This window comes from Amblyraja radiata, chromosome 23 (assembly GCF_010909765.2).
Source record: "Amblyraja radiata isolate CabotCenter1 chromosome 23, sAmbRad1.1.pri, whole genome shotgun sequence".
Lineage (NCBI taxonomy): Eukaryota > Metazoa > Chordata > Chondrichthyes > Rajiformes > Rajidae > Amblyraja > Amblyraja radiata.
In genome coordinates, this window is record NC_045978.1 from 25,261,091 (window position 1) to 25,278,864 (window position 17,774).

General features: G+C 45.5%; 1 protein-coding gene across 1 annotated transcript in view; it reads left to right on the plus strand.

The window, feature by feature from the left end:
• Positions 1–17,774, plus strand: part of ppp1r16b (protein phosphatase 1 regulatory subunit 16B) — a 118,255-nt gene that overhangs the window by 54,905 nt on the left and 45,576 nt on the right. Inside the window, exon 3 of the mRNA XM_033041865.1 lies at positions 11,307–11,377. Coding sequence (XP_032897756.1) covers positions 11,307–11,377 — 71 coding nt within the window. The remainder of the gene's footprint in view (positions 1–11,306; positions 11,378–17,774) is intronic.

A 17,774-nucleotide genomic window follows, 5' to 3' on the forward strand; every position in this document is an offset into this window, starting at 1 on the left:
CGCCACTATTACTTCTTTGATAATTGACTCCAGCATCTTCCCCACCACTGACGTCAGGCTAACTGGTCTATAATTCCCTACTTTCTCTCTCCCTCCTTTCTTAAAAAGTGGGATAACATTAGCTTCCCTTCAGTGCGATCACTGTTTCAAGTGCAAGTGTGGCTTTCAGGTGAAATCCCGGCCAACCTTGTTTTTGGGGGCCTTGCTGTGAAAAGTACCCAGCAACTTTGACCATGAGGGAGAAACACAATGAGGGGTCACAAGCAATGCGTTAAGCAAAGCAAAGCCATAGGCATTGATCTGACTGTTTCAAAGCTCATCAGTCCTCGTTTTGGATCATAGGCTTGGAATATTTTTTTTAAAAGGACTCATTTGTATAATGTGTTCACCTTTTATCATCCATGGCTTATAGTTTAAAGCAGAGTCACATGTGAAGTATGGGAAACCAGACATCGTGGAAAGTTTATGAATCTTACATTCAACTTCACCTGTTCCTCAGCACGTCTACACTCTTCTATGTTATTTTTGTGGGCTGAGAATTGAAGTTCCAAGTGCAGAATCAGGCCCTTCAGCCCAACGTGCCCATTCCGACCAAGTTGCCTACCTGAACTAGTTTAATTTGTTTGCATTTAGTCCAATTTCCGCCAAAACTTTCCTACCATGTACCTGTCCAATTGCCTTTTAAACATTATAATTGTACCTGCCTCCACCACTGGGAGCTCATTCCATATGTGTGATAAATTGCCTCTCTTTAACTAGTTCCCTCTTCCCTTAAATCTATGCCCTCTAGTTTTGGACTACATCACCCTGTGTAGAAGACTGATCATTCACCTCATCTATGAATCCCCCCCCCCCCCCCCCCCCCCCCCCTGGTTTTATATACCTCCATAGCGATAATGTAACTCATGCTGCTGTATATCTGCTATAGTGAATAAGATGGTGTATTGTTCACAGCAGATAAGAGTAAGTTTAAGAGACCATACGTTTCACAAAAGCCATAGAGACATAATTCATCATGGAATTGAGGCTTGTGGAGGATAATACTGTGTATTCATCTTATTACTCATGTGGAACTAATAACCCTGCTTGCCCTAGTGCAGAAGATATTCTTCTAAGCTATCCCTGCGTAATTTGTAGGTTGAAGACCATTTACGGCACAGAGGGGGTGGCACAGTAGCGCAGTGGCAGAGCTACTGCCTCACAGTTCCACAGACCAGAGTTCGATCCTGACTACGGGTACTGTCTGTGGAGTTTGTACATTCTCCCTGTGATTGTGTGGGTTTCCTCCGGGTGCTCTGGTTTCTTCCCGCATTCCAAAGACCTGAAGGTTTGTCGGTTAATTGGCCCTCTGTAAATTGTCCCAGTGTCTAGGACATCGAACTAGTCTATGGGTGATCGATGGTCAGCGTGGATTCGGACAATGGGGCCTGTTTCCACGCTGTGTCTCTAAACTAAACTAAATTGGAGACATTATTCAGTCCACAATCTCATCTCCGAATCTCATCCTCTGTACTATCCAGGTAATTTTTAGACATGATGAATGTTTCCATCTTCAGCCCTTTCAGGCACTGCGTTCTAGACACCTCTACAATATTTCAATGGCTCCCTGGAACCTTTCCACCAATTCCGTCAATCTGTAACTCCTAACATTAGATTTATTTTGCAAAGAGAAATGGGTCCTTCTTGTCCATCTTTTAGAATTCAAACACTCAGGGGATCCTCAGAGGATATCTCTTTTGCACAATCCGAAATTCTTGCTCTTCTTTCCTGAAACATGGTGACTAGAAATGTACCCAGTACTTTAGTTGGTGTGCAACCAGCTTGCCACAGTGGCACAGCTCGAGACACTGCCTCAGAAGGGTTTGATTCTGACCTTGGGTGCTGTCTGTGTGAGGTTAGCACGTTCTCCCTGCGACCGCTAGGATTTCCTCCGGGTGATCCGGTTTCCTACCACATCCCAAAGACGTGCGGGTTTGTCGGATATTTGGCCTTTATCAATTGCCCCTAGTGTGTAGGGACGGGACCTTATCTTGCATTTAACATTATTCCCTTGTCCTGAATCTGTACACTGTGGACAGCTTGATTGTAATCATGTATAGCCTTTCCGCTGACAGGATAGCACGCAACAAATAAGCTTCCATTGTACCTCGGTACATGTGACAATAATAAACTAAACTAAATTGGGGAGTGGACGCGGAAGTGGGATTACATAGAACAAGTGTGAATGGGAGATCAATGGTCGGCATGGACTCGGTGGACTGAAGGGCCTGTTTCCATGCTGTCTCTCTAAACTATAAACAACCAGCATTTTATGCAATCCTATTCTGAGAATCGTCCTGGTCTTACATTGATGTTATTGCAATATTCTGACACCTATGAAGACCTTGATGAAGCATTGTCTATTTTTCTTTTATATCAGTCAGCCAGAATGTCTTGTTAAGTGATGTCTGGCAAACAATATGCCATGTGGTGCTCAAGTAATTGTCTGGGCAGAGCGTAGCGATATTTTTGCTGGAAGCAAGACAAATTCTTAATTGCTTTTTGAAATTGTATCTGTAGGTACAGTCTGAGAGGTCTGAAATGTTGTCCGATTAATTGCTTCTTCTAAAGCATATTAATGCACTGAACAGTTCTCGCTATGACATATCGTAGTGACTTGTGGAGAGCTGTAAACTAGGATTAATAATGCAAATTACCCTGAAGCACTTACTACCATTATCATCAAATCCATTCACAGGTCACTAGAAATGTACAATGCTGCAAAATAACCTAGAAGCAAGGAACTATAGATGCTGCTTTATACAAGAGGACACAAGGTGCTGGAGTAATTCAACGGGTCAGGCAGCATCTCTGGAGAACATGGACAGGTGACATTTCGAGATGAGACCCTTCTTCAGACCCTGCAAAATAACCTTGCCCATCATAATAAATTTCCCCAAATACAATTTTCATTTTTATCCCATTCTCCAACTAAAGGCAAAATACTTTGCGTGGGGTGGTTGGGAAGAGGTCATGAAATGGTGGCACAGTGACGCAGCTGGTAGAGCTACTGCCTCACAGCACCAGAGTCCGGGGTTAAACCCTGGCCTCAGGCGCTGTCTGTGAGACGTTTGCAGGTTCTCCCTGTGACTGTGTGGGTTTCCCCCCTCATCTCAAAGACGTGCAGGTTTGTAGGTTAATGGGCGTCTGTCAATTGCCCAAAGTGCGTCAGGAGTGGATGCGAAAGTGGGAAAAAATAGAGCTGGTGTCAATGGGTGATCAATGGTCGGGATAGACTAGAACTATCCTACACACTAGGGACAATTTACAATTTTTATCGAAGACAATTAACCTACAAACGTATACGTTTTTGGCGTGTGGGAGGAAGCCGGAGCAGCTGAAGAAACCCATGCAGTTATGGGGAGAAAGTGGTTTAGTTCAAAGATACAGCATGGAAAAAGGCCTTTCGGCCCATTGAGTCCATGCCAACCAACCGTCATGCGTACAATAGTCCTATCCTACGCACTAACGACAATTTACAGAAGCCAATTAACCTACAACATTGTACGTCTTTGGAGTGTGGGAGGAAACCAGAGCTGCAGGAGAAAACCCACGCTGTCACAGGGAACAACGTGCAAACTCCGTACAGATAGCATCCATAGTCAGGATCAAATCCAGGTTTCTGGCGCCGTAAGGCAACGCTACTGTTGCACCACCATGCAAGGTACTTGAACCTTATCAGACCAAGTTCAAACATTGTCCAGTCTCTGCTGAGGCGGACACAGGAAGGAACTGCAGATGCTGGTTTACTCCAAAGATAGAAGATAGACCAGTCTCGATCTGAAGGTCACTCATTCCTTCTCTGGGGAGAAAACTCAACAATCCTGATCAATCATTAAAATATATTTTTTCAACCTGTTTTTTCAAGAGGAAGCAGACTTATTCGGGTTGTAATTGTTATATTTTACAAACGCGAGCAGCCAAGTGTGTTTACATAATTACAGACACCGTGTGAAAAAGACTGGGGAAAGATGAATGTTGACAGACTATTTGCCACTTCTAGCTGGCTCAGTAATGATCACAAAATAATTAATACCAAGCACCATATTGAGGTGTGAGCAGAGCTTCCTGTATTATTGCTGACTCTTCAGTTTCCCCCTCCACTATCACAGCACCCACCCCTCTCCCCCACAGCACCCACCCCACTCCTCCACAGCACCCACCCCACTCCTCCACAGCACCCACCCCACTCCTCCACAGCACCCACCCCACTCCTCCATGTCTGAGCCATCACATCAAGACCAAAGAAATAAGCAACGAATTTGGGCCCCATATTTAGTTTTATTTAGTTTAGAGATACAGCGCGGAAACAGGTCCATCGACCCACTGAGTCCGCGCCGACCAGAGATCCCCGCACACTAACACTCTCCTGCACACACGAGGGATGATTTACAATTTTACCCAAGCCAATTAACCTACAAACAGGAGTGTGGGAGGAAACTGGAGCACACATGCAGGTCATAGGGAGAATGTACAAACTGTGTATAGATCGCATCCGTGGTCAGGATCGAACCCGGGTCTCAGGCGCTGTAAGGCAGCAATTCTACCTCTGCGCCACCGTGCCACCCCCTAGGAGGGATGTGCTGACGTTGGAGAGGAGGTTTACGAGAATGATGCCCGGGATGATTGGTAAACGTATGATGATCATTTGACGGCTCTGGGCCTGTACTTGCTGGAGTCGAGAAGGAAGGGAGGGGGAGGGGGAGGGGGGGGGGATCTCATGGAAACATTGTATAATGAAAGGCCTGGATAGTGTGTATATGGCGAGGATGTTTCCACTAGTGGGAAAGTCTAGGACCAGAGGGCATTGCCTCAGAATAGGACATACCTTTAGAAAGGAGATGAGGAAGAATTTATTTAACCAGAGGGTGGTGAATCCGGATAATTAATTGCCACAGAGGGCAGTGGAGACCAAGTCATTGGGTATTTTTAAAGCAGAGATTGACAGGTACTTGTTTATAAAGGGAGTCAAAGGTTACAGGGAGAAGGCAGGACAATGGGGTTGGGGGGTAAACCCACAAGAGTCTGAAGAGTGGTCTCGACCCGAAACGTCACCCATTCCTTCTCTCCAGAGATGCTGCCTGTCCCGCTGAGTTACTCCAGCATTTAGTGTCTACGGTTTAAACCAGCATCTGCAGTTCCTTCCTACACAAAATCCTTGCAGGAGCTGTCTTCTTTTCAGCAATACACAGAGGGCAGAACATAGCAAATACACCGCCAATGGATCAAATGGCAACTTAGTTTAGTTTTTCGTTTGGCTTAGAGATACAGCGTGGAATTTGTTGCCACCGTAGGCTGTGGAGGCCAAATCAATGGAGACCGACAGATTCTTGATTAGTATGGGTGTCAAGGGTAATGGGGAGAAGGCAGGCGAATGGGGTTGAGAGGGAAAGATACATTAGCTTTTATTTGAATGGCAGAGTAAACTTGATGGGCTGAACGGCCTTATTCTGCTCCTGTAACGTGAACTTATGAAACAGGCCCTTCGGCCCACTGAATCCACACCGGCCAACAATCGCCCGTACATTAGTTCTATCCTGCACACTAGGGACAATTTACAGAAACCAATTAACCTACAAACTTGTACGTCTTCGGGATGTGGGAGGAAACCGGCAGCACCCGGAGAGAAAACCCCACATGGTCACAGGAAGAGCATGCAAACTCCGTACAGACAGCATCCGTAGTCAGGATTGAACCCGGGTCTCTGGCCGTCTCTAGCTGCAACTCTACCGCTGTGCCACGGTGCCACCCTCTGGGTCGAGCTCTCCTGCCTGCCACGTCCAGTTGAAAATGGTCGTAGACATTTAGATGTTCATACCGTTGGGTTGTAAGCTGCCCCAACGAAATATGAGGTGCTGTTCCTCCAATTTGCATGCGGTCTCACTCTGGCATTGGAGGAGGCCCAGGACAGGAAGGTCAGTGTGGGGACGGGGAGGGGAGTTGAAATGGTTGGAAACCGGGAGATCCAGCAGGCCTCAGCGGACCGAGAATAAGTGTTCAGCAAAAGGGTCGGCGAGTCTACCTTTGCTCTCGCCGATTTACAGAAGACCACTTTAAACTCTGACGCCTGGACTTGGAACCGAGAGACATCCACTCCTGCTAGAGGTACATGTCTGTTGTTCAAAGCTCTTATACCTCCGGCATTAAACATATATGATGCCTACACCAACATGAGCTCAATTACTGTGGGCGATCATGTATGACCAAGACCAGCATGTTTCCAAGAGAGATCGGAGAATTACAGCTGTGCCCTTTTGATCCTCTCAGTTTAATGAGGAATACGTTTCCAACACTACAACCTTGCATCGGTGAGACAGCTGCTGTCACATGTAAATGTCCATGTTAACTAATCCAACACACCATTACTTTGTCTCTGCGTGTACATTCGCGTGTCCAAGTGCGTATGTGCATTAAAATAGGCAGATAATCTCAGCTGTATCTTTACTCAAGCTGTGATAGCACATTTCAATTGAGCGACTATTGAGTTAATGATCAACTCAGTCTAGAATTCCCGCTGCCTATTTATTTGAAAATAGGAACGTTTTTTCTCCCTCCAGTCTCTCCCCAAGTAATTAGTTTAAGAATCCACCTGACTGTCGGAAACATAAATGCTCTCCCTGTACAAAATCATTTGGGTCGTCAGCTTTGAAAGTGTTAGTTAAAGTGAGAGGCGGTGCAGGGGCAGCACAGTGGGCAGCACAGTGGCGCAGCTGGTAGTGCCGCTGCCTCACATCGCCAGAGGCTTGGGTTTGAATCTGACCAAGGGTGTTGTCCGTGTGGAATTTGCACGTCCCCCCTGTGACCGCGTGGGTTTCCTCCGGGTGCTCTGGTTTCCTTCCACACCTGCGGGTTTGGTAAGTTAATGGGCCCTCTGTAAAATTGTCACTAGTGTGTAGGAGAGTGGTAAAATCTGAATGGACAACAATGTGGAGAGAATAAAGTTGGATTAGATTAGTGTAAATAGGTGATTCATGGACAACAGGGACTGGATGGGCCAAAGGGCCTGTTTCCGTGGGGTATCTCACTATTTGACTGGGAGTCAGAGTTAGTAATTATACATCTATAAATGCTTGTGTATAACGCTAATATCAAGTGTTTTGTTGTCATATGTTCTGAAACGGAACAATGAAATTCCTACAGCAGCACAACAGATATGGAAACATAGGACTGTAAAACCTGTAATAAACCACAAAAAGTTCAATAAATAATAAAAAAAACTATTACAAAATCAAAAAAACAAGCCCGACGTTCCTTGTGTAATCAAGGCAGTTCCTAGTTCAGAGTTTAGTTGAAGTTCGTAGAATTCAGTAGCTTGATGGTTGATGAGAAGAGGTTGTTGATGAACCTGGATGTTACGGTTTTCTGGCTCCTATAAATTTGTCCTAATGGCAGGAGTAAAATGAGAGCGTGGCCAGGGTGGTGTGGGTCCTTTACGATGCCGGCTGCCAACATCTCCTGTCGATCCCTTCGATGTTGGGGAGGTCAGAACCAGTGTTCACCACCTTTTGTAACCTCCTTTGTTACTGGGATATAATTAGATCGCTGATCTAAATCACTTCCTGGGATGTGAGGAAAGTAATAATCACAGATTGGAATTCTGCAGCCCAGTGCCCTTGCGTGCATGGATCTAGCACCAGTGACAGATCACAGTAAATGTTGGACCCCAGAGTCCCTGAGCACCTCCTACATAAACATACTCCTAACCCCTAGACTTGCTGCTTCACTCTACAAATTTGTTGCTACCTCGTAAAAATAAAATGAAGCCGAAAATAGAAAATAGAAAAGGTCGTCAGGAACAGTTTTTATTGTTTCAAGAATTGCACCCCCTGGTCTTTTTTAAGACATATTGTCGGGATTAAATCTAGCCACGATAGACATTAGATATAGAGTGCGGAAACAGGCCCTTCGGCCCGCAGAGTCTGCACCAACCAGCGATCACCCAGTAAACTGGCACTTGTACACACTATGGACAATTCACAGAAGGCAATTGACCAACAAACCAGTCTGTCTTTGGCAAGTTGGAGGAAACCAGAGCACCCGGAGAAAACCCACGCAGTCACAGGGTGAATGTACAAACTCCATACAGACAGCACCCTTAGTCAGCATCGAACCCGGGTCTCTGGCGTTGTAGGGCAGCAACTCTACTGCTGTGTCACCGTGCCACCCTTGGATGGACTTGCTGAGATTCTGGTCTGTGGCGACATCAGGGTGTGGATGGTGGTGCATCAGCGATACTAATACCACAGAATGTCATAGACTCTCGCTTATCTGAGATGGTAAATGTCTGGCACCTCTGCAGTGTGAACATAATTTGCCATTTATTTGGCCATATCTGAACGTTATCAACACTTTGCTAAATGCATGAACTGAATTCTTCATTTGTCTTCTTCTCCTTGCGTATGGCGTGCACAGCCTAAAGTTGTGGGACAACTTGTTCTATTTGATCTTATTTGAGTGTGCACGCCAGGTTGATTGCATTTGTCGAAACAGGGCGGACCACGTGAAGGTTGCAATCTCCCACCCCCTTCATTTGTCAAGGATTTGCCAATGAAATTGTACATTTGGTAAGCATCAGCAAACTACCCCACTTCCTCCTTTTTAGACTTTAGAGATACTGCGCGGAAACAGGCTCTTTGGCCCACCGAGTCCATGCCAACCAGTGATCACCCATACGCTAGTTCAATGCTACACACTTGAATCAATTTACAGAAACCAAATAACCTGCAAAACTGTACGTCTTTGGAGTGTGGGAGGAAACCGGAGCACCTGGGGAAAACCCACTCGGTCACAGGGAGAACGTACAAAATCCGTACAGACAGCGCCCGTAGTCAGGATCGAACCCTGGCGCTACATGGCAGTAACTCTACCGCTGCGCCACTGTGCCGCACCTTTACGTTAATTGCTTAATTGTGGTTTTAATTGGTTTGTTTGATGTCATCCACTAGGCACCAAATTCATTCCTTAGCTGTCATGTTAGAATATCCAATGTCATTGGCTGGCAACTGAAGTAATTATAAATATTGGAATGAATGAAGGGTGTGACTGTTAAAAGTTCTGATCATGCAAGATGCATTTTACTCTAATTATCGTTATCATGTTTGAGGTATTTCCGGTTATTTCAGAAGCTTGGCTCGGCATAGGAACAACTTATTAGAATCCTCAACTCTGCTGTTCTTTGTATGTCAGAGCAGCAATGTAGTTTATAGATACAGCGTGGAAACAACTCTTCGGCCCACTGGGTCCACGCCGACCAGCGATCCCCATATACTAGCAACGTCCTACATACCAGTGACAATTTACAACTTTACCAAAGGCAAACCGGAGCACCCAGGGAAAACCCACGGGGTCACAGGGTGAACGTGCAAACTCCGTGCAGACAGCACCCGAAGTCAGGATTGAACCTGGGTCTCTGGCGCAGTAAGGCAGCAACTCAACTGACCTAAGATGAGCTGAAGAAAGATTTCTCTTTAGGAAAGACACAAACTGCTGGAATAACTCAGCGGGTCAGGCAGCATCTCTAACAAAAAATTATATATTACAGTTCGAGATCTTAGACTGAAACTCCCCCTCCCCCCCCACCTCAACTTTCAGTCTGAAGAAGGGCCAGCCCGAAACGTCACTTACTCTTTTTCTCCAGAGATGCTGCCTGACCCGCTGAATTCCTCCAGCATTTTGTGTCTAGCTTCGGTGTAAACCAGCATCTGCAGTTCCTTTCTACACATTTTGTCTTTCTCTCATCTGGGAAGCTAGGGACAAATTGGTGCTTTGTTGCTTTTCCAAGTGAGATAAGGTTAAGGCATCATGAGTCGGAGATATGGCATCTATAGTTCAATGTAACCATTTTCACTTGCTTACAATCAGAGCAATTTGGAATCATACTCTCCAAAGCTAACATGCATGTGCGATTTTACTATGGGACATGTCCTCCTCTTAAATTTTGTCCATGATGGCACCGGAGACTTGGCTTTGATCCTGACCATGAGTGCTGTCTGTGTGGAGTTTGCATGTTTTCCCGTGACCCCGTGGGTGAGTATCCCCGCTGTGCTCCATTTTCCTCCTGAATCCCAATGACTTGCTTGGTTAAATGTCCTAGGTATATCAGTCCTAATGTGTTGGTGAACTGTGGAATATTGGTGGGAATGTGGAGAGAAATGGAATTAATGTCGGATTAGTGTAAAGGGGTGGTTGATTTACCCAGTGGGCTGAAGGGCCTGTTTCTACGCTGTACATCTATTTGCTTCCATGAGTCCAAGAAGCTAGCCAGTCCTTTCATTCCCTATGCTATCAAATCAAGTCAGATAATACATGAATACACATGAACACAATGAAGCCAAACACAAGTACAACAGGTAGAGTCATTGAGTTGTACAACAGGGAAACAGGCCCTTCGACCCAACTTGCCCACACCGACCAACACGTCCCATCTACACCAGTCCCACCTGCCACCATTTGGTTCATATCCCTCTAAACCAACCGTATCCATGTACCTGTCTAAATATTTCTTAACATTTAGAGATGCTGTAAGGTAGAGCAATGAGAAGGATACATAGGTGGCATGGTAGAGCCTCTACCTCACAGCGCTAGGGACCCGGGTTTGATCCTGTCCTTGGCTACTGTCTGTGTGGATGTTGGAACGTTCCAGTTCCCTCCCACACCCCAAAGACATGCGGGTCATCGGCCTCTGTAAAAAAAGATTCTATTCTACGTCTAGTGTGTAGGTGAGTGGATGAATAATATAGATCTAGTCTAAATGGGAGCTAGATGGTCGGTGAAGACTCGGAGGGCTGATTGACCTATTTCCATGTTGCATGTCTAAACTCTACACTAAACTAAATATAGTTCTCAGCATTGTAGAGTAACGGTTTCAGAGTCCAATGTCCGCAGTGAGGTAGATCAGACAATTGGGCCTGTGGAAGGACCGTTCAGATGTTTGATAACAGAGGGGAAGAAGCTGTTCCTGAGTCTGGTTGTACATGCTTCCAAGCTTCTGTATCCTCTGCCTTTCGGAAGTGGGAGGAAGAAGGAAGAAGGGCAGGAACAAGCTGAAAAGATGCATTCTAAAATCTATCATTTTCTATAGCTCCATTCCTTTTGCTAATTGGGGAAAGTCAGCCTAAAAGCAGAGGTTTTCTCAGTCTGAAGAAGGGTCTCGACCCGAAACGTCACCTATTACTTTGCTCCATCGATGCTGCCTCACCCGCTGAGTTTCTCCAGCATTTTTGTCCACCAGAGATTTTCTATGTGTAATTGTAATTTTTTTCTTGCAGTGACCCACTTACTGAAGAAAAGTATAAATCCAGACCTGTGCAATGAAGACGGACTCACTGCGTTACATCAGGTGAGAAGCAGTCTTCTGATTCACTTACTTTTCCAAAATCTTTCCTGTGATTCAGCTGAATAAACTGGAGCCTCGATTAGATGCAGCCTCCAGAACAGAGGGGCAGCACTGTGGCGCAGCGGTAGAGTTGCTGTCTTACAGCGCCAGAGACCCGGGTTCGATCTAGACTACGGATGCTGTCTGTATGGAGTTTGTACGTTTTCCCCGTGACCTGCGTGAGTTTTCTCCGGGTGTTCCGGTTTCCTCCCACACGCTAAAGCCAAACAGGCTTGTAGGTTTATTGGCTTCGGTAAAATTATAAATTGTTCCTAGTGGCTCTAGGATAGTGTGTGTAGCGGGGATCGTTGGTCGGTACGGACTCGATGGGCTGAAGGGCCTGTTTCTGCGCTGTATCTGAACTAAAAACTACACAGAGATTTACTGAAATGGTACCAAAAATTAGGAACATCAGTTATATAAATAGTCTGAAAAGGTCGGCATACAATCTCCTTATTTCCAGCAGAATCTCTTATGAAGCCTTGTTTACCATAATCATATAAGGTCCCATTGAATCATATAAACTTGTAGTTTTTATTAGTTTTAGAGTCATAGCATGGAATCAGGCCAATCAGCCCACCGAGTGTGGCAACAAACCATCAGCCATACACTAGTTCTAACCTACACACCAGGGACAATTTACAGAAGCCAATTAACCTACAATCCCACACGTCTTTGGAGTGTAGGAAGAAACTGGAGCACCCGGAGAAAATCCACGCAGTCACAGGGAGAACGTACAAACTCCACACATATAGCACCCGAGGTCAGGATTGAACCCGAGTCACTGGCGCTGTGTGGCAGCAGCTCCACCAGCTGCTCCACTGAGTCACCCATCAAGTTATGTGCCTAACTATTGAATACCATGACCGTGAGGAGATAGCGAGGAGCAGGGTTGGAAACACGATGCTCACTCAAGATGGAGTAACATCAACAAGTGGTATTTTCCTCTTCCCGCCCCTGCTCCTTCCTGAATTGGTATCTTTGTAATATCTTAAACACAAAGCAGCAGGAATCCAATTAGCCTTGTGTAACTGTCCAGTGTTGACCCATCAATGACAGATGTGGATGGGTTTATTGACTCCATCATTGGTGACACTACATCTGGTGTCTGGACACCAAAATCCCTTTGCTTCACCACTTTGCCTCTCCTCCTACAACATGCTTCTCGCAACTTGGAACATAGAACATAGAGCTGTACAGCACAAGAACAGGCCCTTCGGCCCACAATGTCAGTACTGAACATGATACCAAGACCAACTCTTATCTGCCTGCACACAATCCATATCCCTGCAGAGCCTTATGCATAGAAACATAGAAACATAGAAAATAGGTGCAGGAGTAGGCCATTCGGCCCTTCGAGCCTGCACCGCCATTCAATATGATCATGGCTGACCATCCAAATCAGTATCCTGTACCTGCCTTCTCACCATACCCCCTGATACCTTTAGCCACAAGGGCCACTTCTAACTCCTCTCCAAAAGCCTCTTAAATGCCACGTCCGTATCTGCTTCCACCACCATCCCCGGCTGCGCATTCCAGGCACTCACCAACCTCAGTATCAAAAAATATTACCCCGCACATCTCCTTTAAAGTTTGCCCCTCTCTCTATTGATATTTCCATCCTGGGAAATGACTGTCAGCCAATAGACAATAGGTGCAGGAGTAGGCCATACGGCCCTTCGAGCCAGCACCGCCATTCAATGTGATCATGGCTGATCATCCCCGATCAATACCTGCCTTCTCCCCATATTCCCTGACTCTGCTATCTTTAAGAGCCCTCTCTAGCTCTTTCTTGAAAGTATCCAGAGAACCAGCCTCCACCGCCCTCTGAGGCAGAGAATTCTACAGGCTCAGAACTCTCTGTGTGAAAAAGTGTTTCACCATCTCCGTTCTACATGGCTTATCCCTTATTCTTAAACTGTGGCCCCTGGTTCTGGACTCCCCCAACATCGGGAACATGTTTCCAGCCTCTAGCGTGTCCAAACCCTTAGTAATTTTACATGTTTCAATAAGATACCCTCTCATCCTTCTAAACTTCAGAGTATACAAGCCCAACCGCTCCATTCTCTCGGCATATGACAGTCCCGCCATCCCGGGAATTAACCTTGTAAACCTACGCTACACTCCCTCAAAAGCAAGAATGTCCTTCCTCAAATTAGGGGACCAAAACTGCACACAATACTCCAGGTGTGGTCTCACTAGGACCCTATACAACTGTGAAGGACCTCTTTGCTCCTATACTCAACTCCTCTTGTTATAAAGGCCAACATGCCATTTGCTTTCTTCACTGCCTGCTGTACCTGCATGCTTACTTTCATTGACTGATGAACAAGGATCCCCCAGATCCGGTTGTACTTCCCCTTTTCCCAACGTGACCCCATTTAGATAATAATCTGCCTTCCTGTTTTTGCTACCAAAGTGGATAACCTCACATTTATCCACATTTAAACTGCATCTGCCATGCATCTGTCCACTCACCCAACCTGTCCAAGTCACCCTGCATTCTCATAGCATCCTCCTCACAGTTCACACTGTCACCCAGCTTTGTATCGTCTGCAAATTTGTCAACCCGTTCAATGCTGTTTGTCTCCCCAAATTTGTCGACGCTCATCACATGTTAACCTGATCACTTCTGGGATCATTCTCGTAAATCTCCTCTGGACCTGTATAAACATAGAACATCGAACAGTATAGCACAGGAAATAATCATTGATGAAGTATATGACGTACAGCAGTGGTACTCCTAATTATTTTGCTAGTCTGTTCAGTGAAAAAAGAAACAATTCTTTCCTCAGCCATTAAGTTGAGATTTATGAGTTAACATGGGTGTGACTCAGGCCTCTGCTACCCAACACACTGTGACACATGGCACGAAAGTTTAAGATTAAACGCCCTGTGGCTTACTGCTGAATGATTGCATCTATCTAAAGAGAAAGTAAATGGCAAGATAACCAGGAAATGTTTAAAGTTTATCAAAATAGCAGCACTGGTTAAAATATTTCCTTTGCAGCTGGGTCTTATTTTGGTCAAACACTTCCTTTTTGGTAGATGCTGCTCAGTTTATCAGATGAACCAATGTTTGTCGGAGAGCTTGGTGTGACGTGGAGCTGGTAGAATTACCCTCCCTACAAAACGTGCTCTTTCTGGTTGAACTCCTAAACAATCAGTTAAGATAGTTTCCGTGAGAGATTGGTAAAGGGATGAGATGAGACGGTTGTCCCTGGAGGACAGGTTGACAAAAACTCATTTGTGTTCTTTGGTGCTGAGAAGGATGTCGTAGAATCATACAGGGCGGTCACAGTGGCGCAGCGGTAGGGTTGCTGCCTCATGGCGCCAGAGTACCGGGTTCGATCCTGACCCCGGGTGCTGTCTGCTCGTTCTCCGTGTGACCCCCATGGGTTTTCTCCGGGTGCTCCAGCTTTCTCCCACATCCCAAAGATGTGCGGGTTTGTAGGTTAATTGGCTTCTGTAACTTGCCCCTAGTGTGTAGGATGCAAAAGCGGGATAACATAGAGCTAGTGTATGGCCGACCCTCTAAATCATTCCTATCCATGTTCCTATCCAAATCCCTGTGAAACATTGCTATACCATAGCTTCCCCTGGCAGCTTGTTCCATATACACACCACCCTGTGTATGGAGCAATCACCCTTCAGGTCTCTTTCAAAATCTTTCCCCGCTCACCTTAAACTTACGCCTTCTAACTCTGGACTCTATCCTTTTTTCTTGCAAACCAACAGTTCCCTTTGTCTCAATTTTAATGTGGCCCAGCCGTTTTTTATTTATGCTGATGTTTCCTGAGAATATCTCTTGCTCGCCATCTGCTCTGTGACTGTTTTGGGATTTTCATTTTTTTCTTAATCAACACCCAGTTGTACAGAGACTTGTTGATTATCTACAAGAGTAATTGTTAATTTATAGTTAACGTGTAATTGGATGTCTTCAACTGGATAAGCAGATTCTGGGTTATTGGAACATCTGGAGGTTTTGTTGTCTTGAAACGTCTTAGAGACACACAGAGAGGAAACAGGCCCTTTGGCCCACATCAGCCAACTTGTCCCATCTACACTAGTCTCCCCTGCCCGCGTTTGGTCCATACTCCGCCATACCTGTCCTATCCATGTACCTGTCTAACTGTTTCTTAAACGTAGGGATAGTCCCAGCTTCAACTACCTCCTCTGGCAGCTTGTTCCATACACCCGCCACCCTTTGTGTGAAAAAGTTACCTCTCAGATTCATGTTAAATGTTTTCCCCTTCACCTTAAACCTATGTCCTGTGGCCCTCGATTGTCCTACTCTGTGCAAGAGACTCTGTGCATCCACCCGATCTATTCCTCTCATTATTTTATACACCTCTATAAGATCTTGTGTTTAGTTTAGTTTGGTTTAGAGGTACAGCACGGAAACAGGCCGTTCAGCCCACCGGGTCTATGCCGACTAGCGATCACCCCAGACACTTGCACTTTCCTACACACTAGGGACAATTTACACTCTTTACCGCAGCCAATTAACCTGCAAGCCTCTATGTCTTTGGAGTGTGGGAGGGAACCGGAGCACCCGGAGAAAACCCATGTGATCACGGGGAGAACGGACCAACTCCCAAACAGAGTTGTCATCTGGATGTCCAGTAACTGATAGAATTCAACATAAGACCAGTCCAGAGATGTGGGCTGGGTCCAACAACCTCAATGGAAGTTGGTTCTTAAGGTCAGAAGAACAACAAAAAGGCTGTGGCACAAAAAATGTCAGCCACTATCATCATGGACCCACACCACCCTGGCCACGCTCTCATTTCACTCCTACCATTGTGAAGCAGGTATAGGAGTCTGAAAGCTGTGACCTCCAGGTTCAGGAACAGCTTCTTCCCAATAACCATCAGGCTCTTGAACATCACAAACACCAACTGTACTACGAACTACAAATTGTCTCGGTTGTCCTCGGGACTTTGAACTTTTTTTGCACTAGGACGGCACAGTGGTGCAGCGGTAGAGTTACTGTATTACAGTGCCAGAGACCCGGGTTCGATCCTGACTACGGGTGCTGTCTGTACGGAGATTGTACGTTCTCCCTGTGACTGCAAGGCTTTTACCTGGGTGCTCCAGTTTCCTCCCACACTCCAAAGACGTATAGAGGTTTGTACGTTAATAGGTTTCAGTAAAACTGTAAATTGTACCTAGTCTGTGGGATAGTGATAGTGTACAGGGAGATTGCTGGTTGGTGTGGACTGAAGGGCCTGTTTTCACACTGTATCTCTAAAGTCTAAAAGGCAGCCAGCATCATCAAGGAACCACACCATCAGGCTCTTGAACACTACAAACGCCAACTAAACTATGAACTACAAACTGTATCGGTTGCACTGGGGACTTAAGGCATTTTTTGTGCTAATATTGTTTTTTTAACATTTATTGAACGTGTTTTCTTTATTACATTATCTATGAGTACTATGTTTACAGGCCTGTTATGCTGCTGCATATAAGAATTTCATTGTTTTTTTCAGTACATGTGACAATTAAACACTCTTGATTATTGAAAATATGTCCTATTCGTGACAGGAAAAGCATGATTTTTTTTGTGCACAATGTGAATTTTATTACTGTTTGTCTGACTTTTTCTTAATTTGAGATTCTCATCCTTGTTTTTAGATCTCTCCGTGGTTTTCAAACTCCCTCTGTCGTATCTTTTTTAGTTAGTTCGTTTAGTTTATTGTCACGTGTACTGAAGTACTGTGAAAAGCTTTTTTGTTGCGTGTTAACCAGTCAGCGGAAAGACTATAGGTGGTTACAATGGAGCCGTCCACCGTGTACAGGTACGGGATAAAGGGAATAACGTGTAGTCCAGTAAAGATAGCCCAGGTGTCTTCAATGAGGTGACGGTAGAGTCGTTTGAAGGCTCTTGGAGGTCGGCAGGCCCAAGGTCTCAATGGTCGCGGTAGGCCTCACTGGTAGAGTCCTCGCGGCACTGATTCATTCCGGTAGATCTTTTGGTCTCAGGAGTCAGAGAATCGACAGATCTGAGAGGAGATTAAGAAGAGCATAGTTAAAGTAGGAAATGCTGGTGCTGGAGTGGAGGCCTAAAACAGTGGAGCGAATGTAACGAGTAACTCTCGAGATACACTTTACTTTGGACTTCAATGAAACCACGAGGAAATAAGCCCTTTAGCACTCCATGTCCGCGCCAACCAGCGATCGCACCATACACTAACACTATCCTACCCACTAGGGACAATTTATATATTTTTACCAAAGTCAATTAACGTACACACCTGTTCGTGTTTGGAGTGTGGGAGCAAACTGGAACACCCGGAGAAGACGCATGGAATCACAGAGAGAGCTAGGGTTTCCAACAGTCCCGGAACATCCCGAA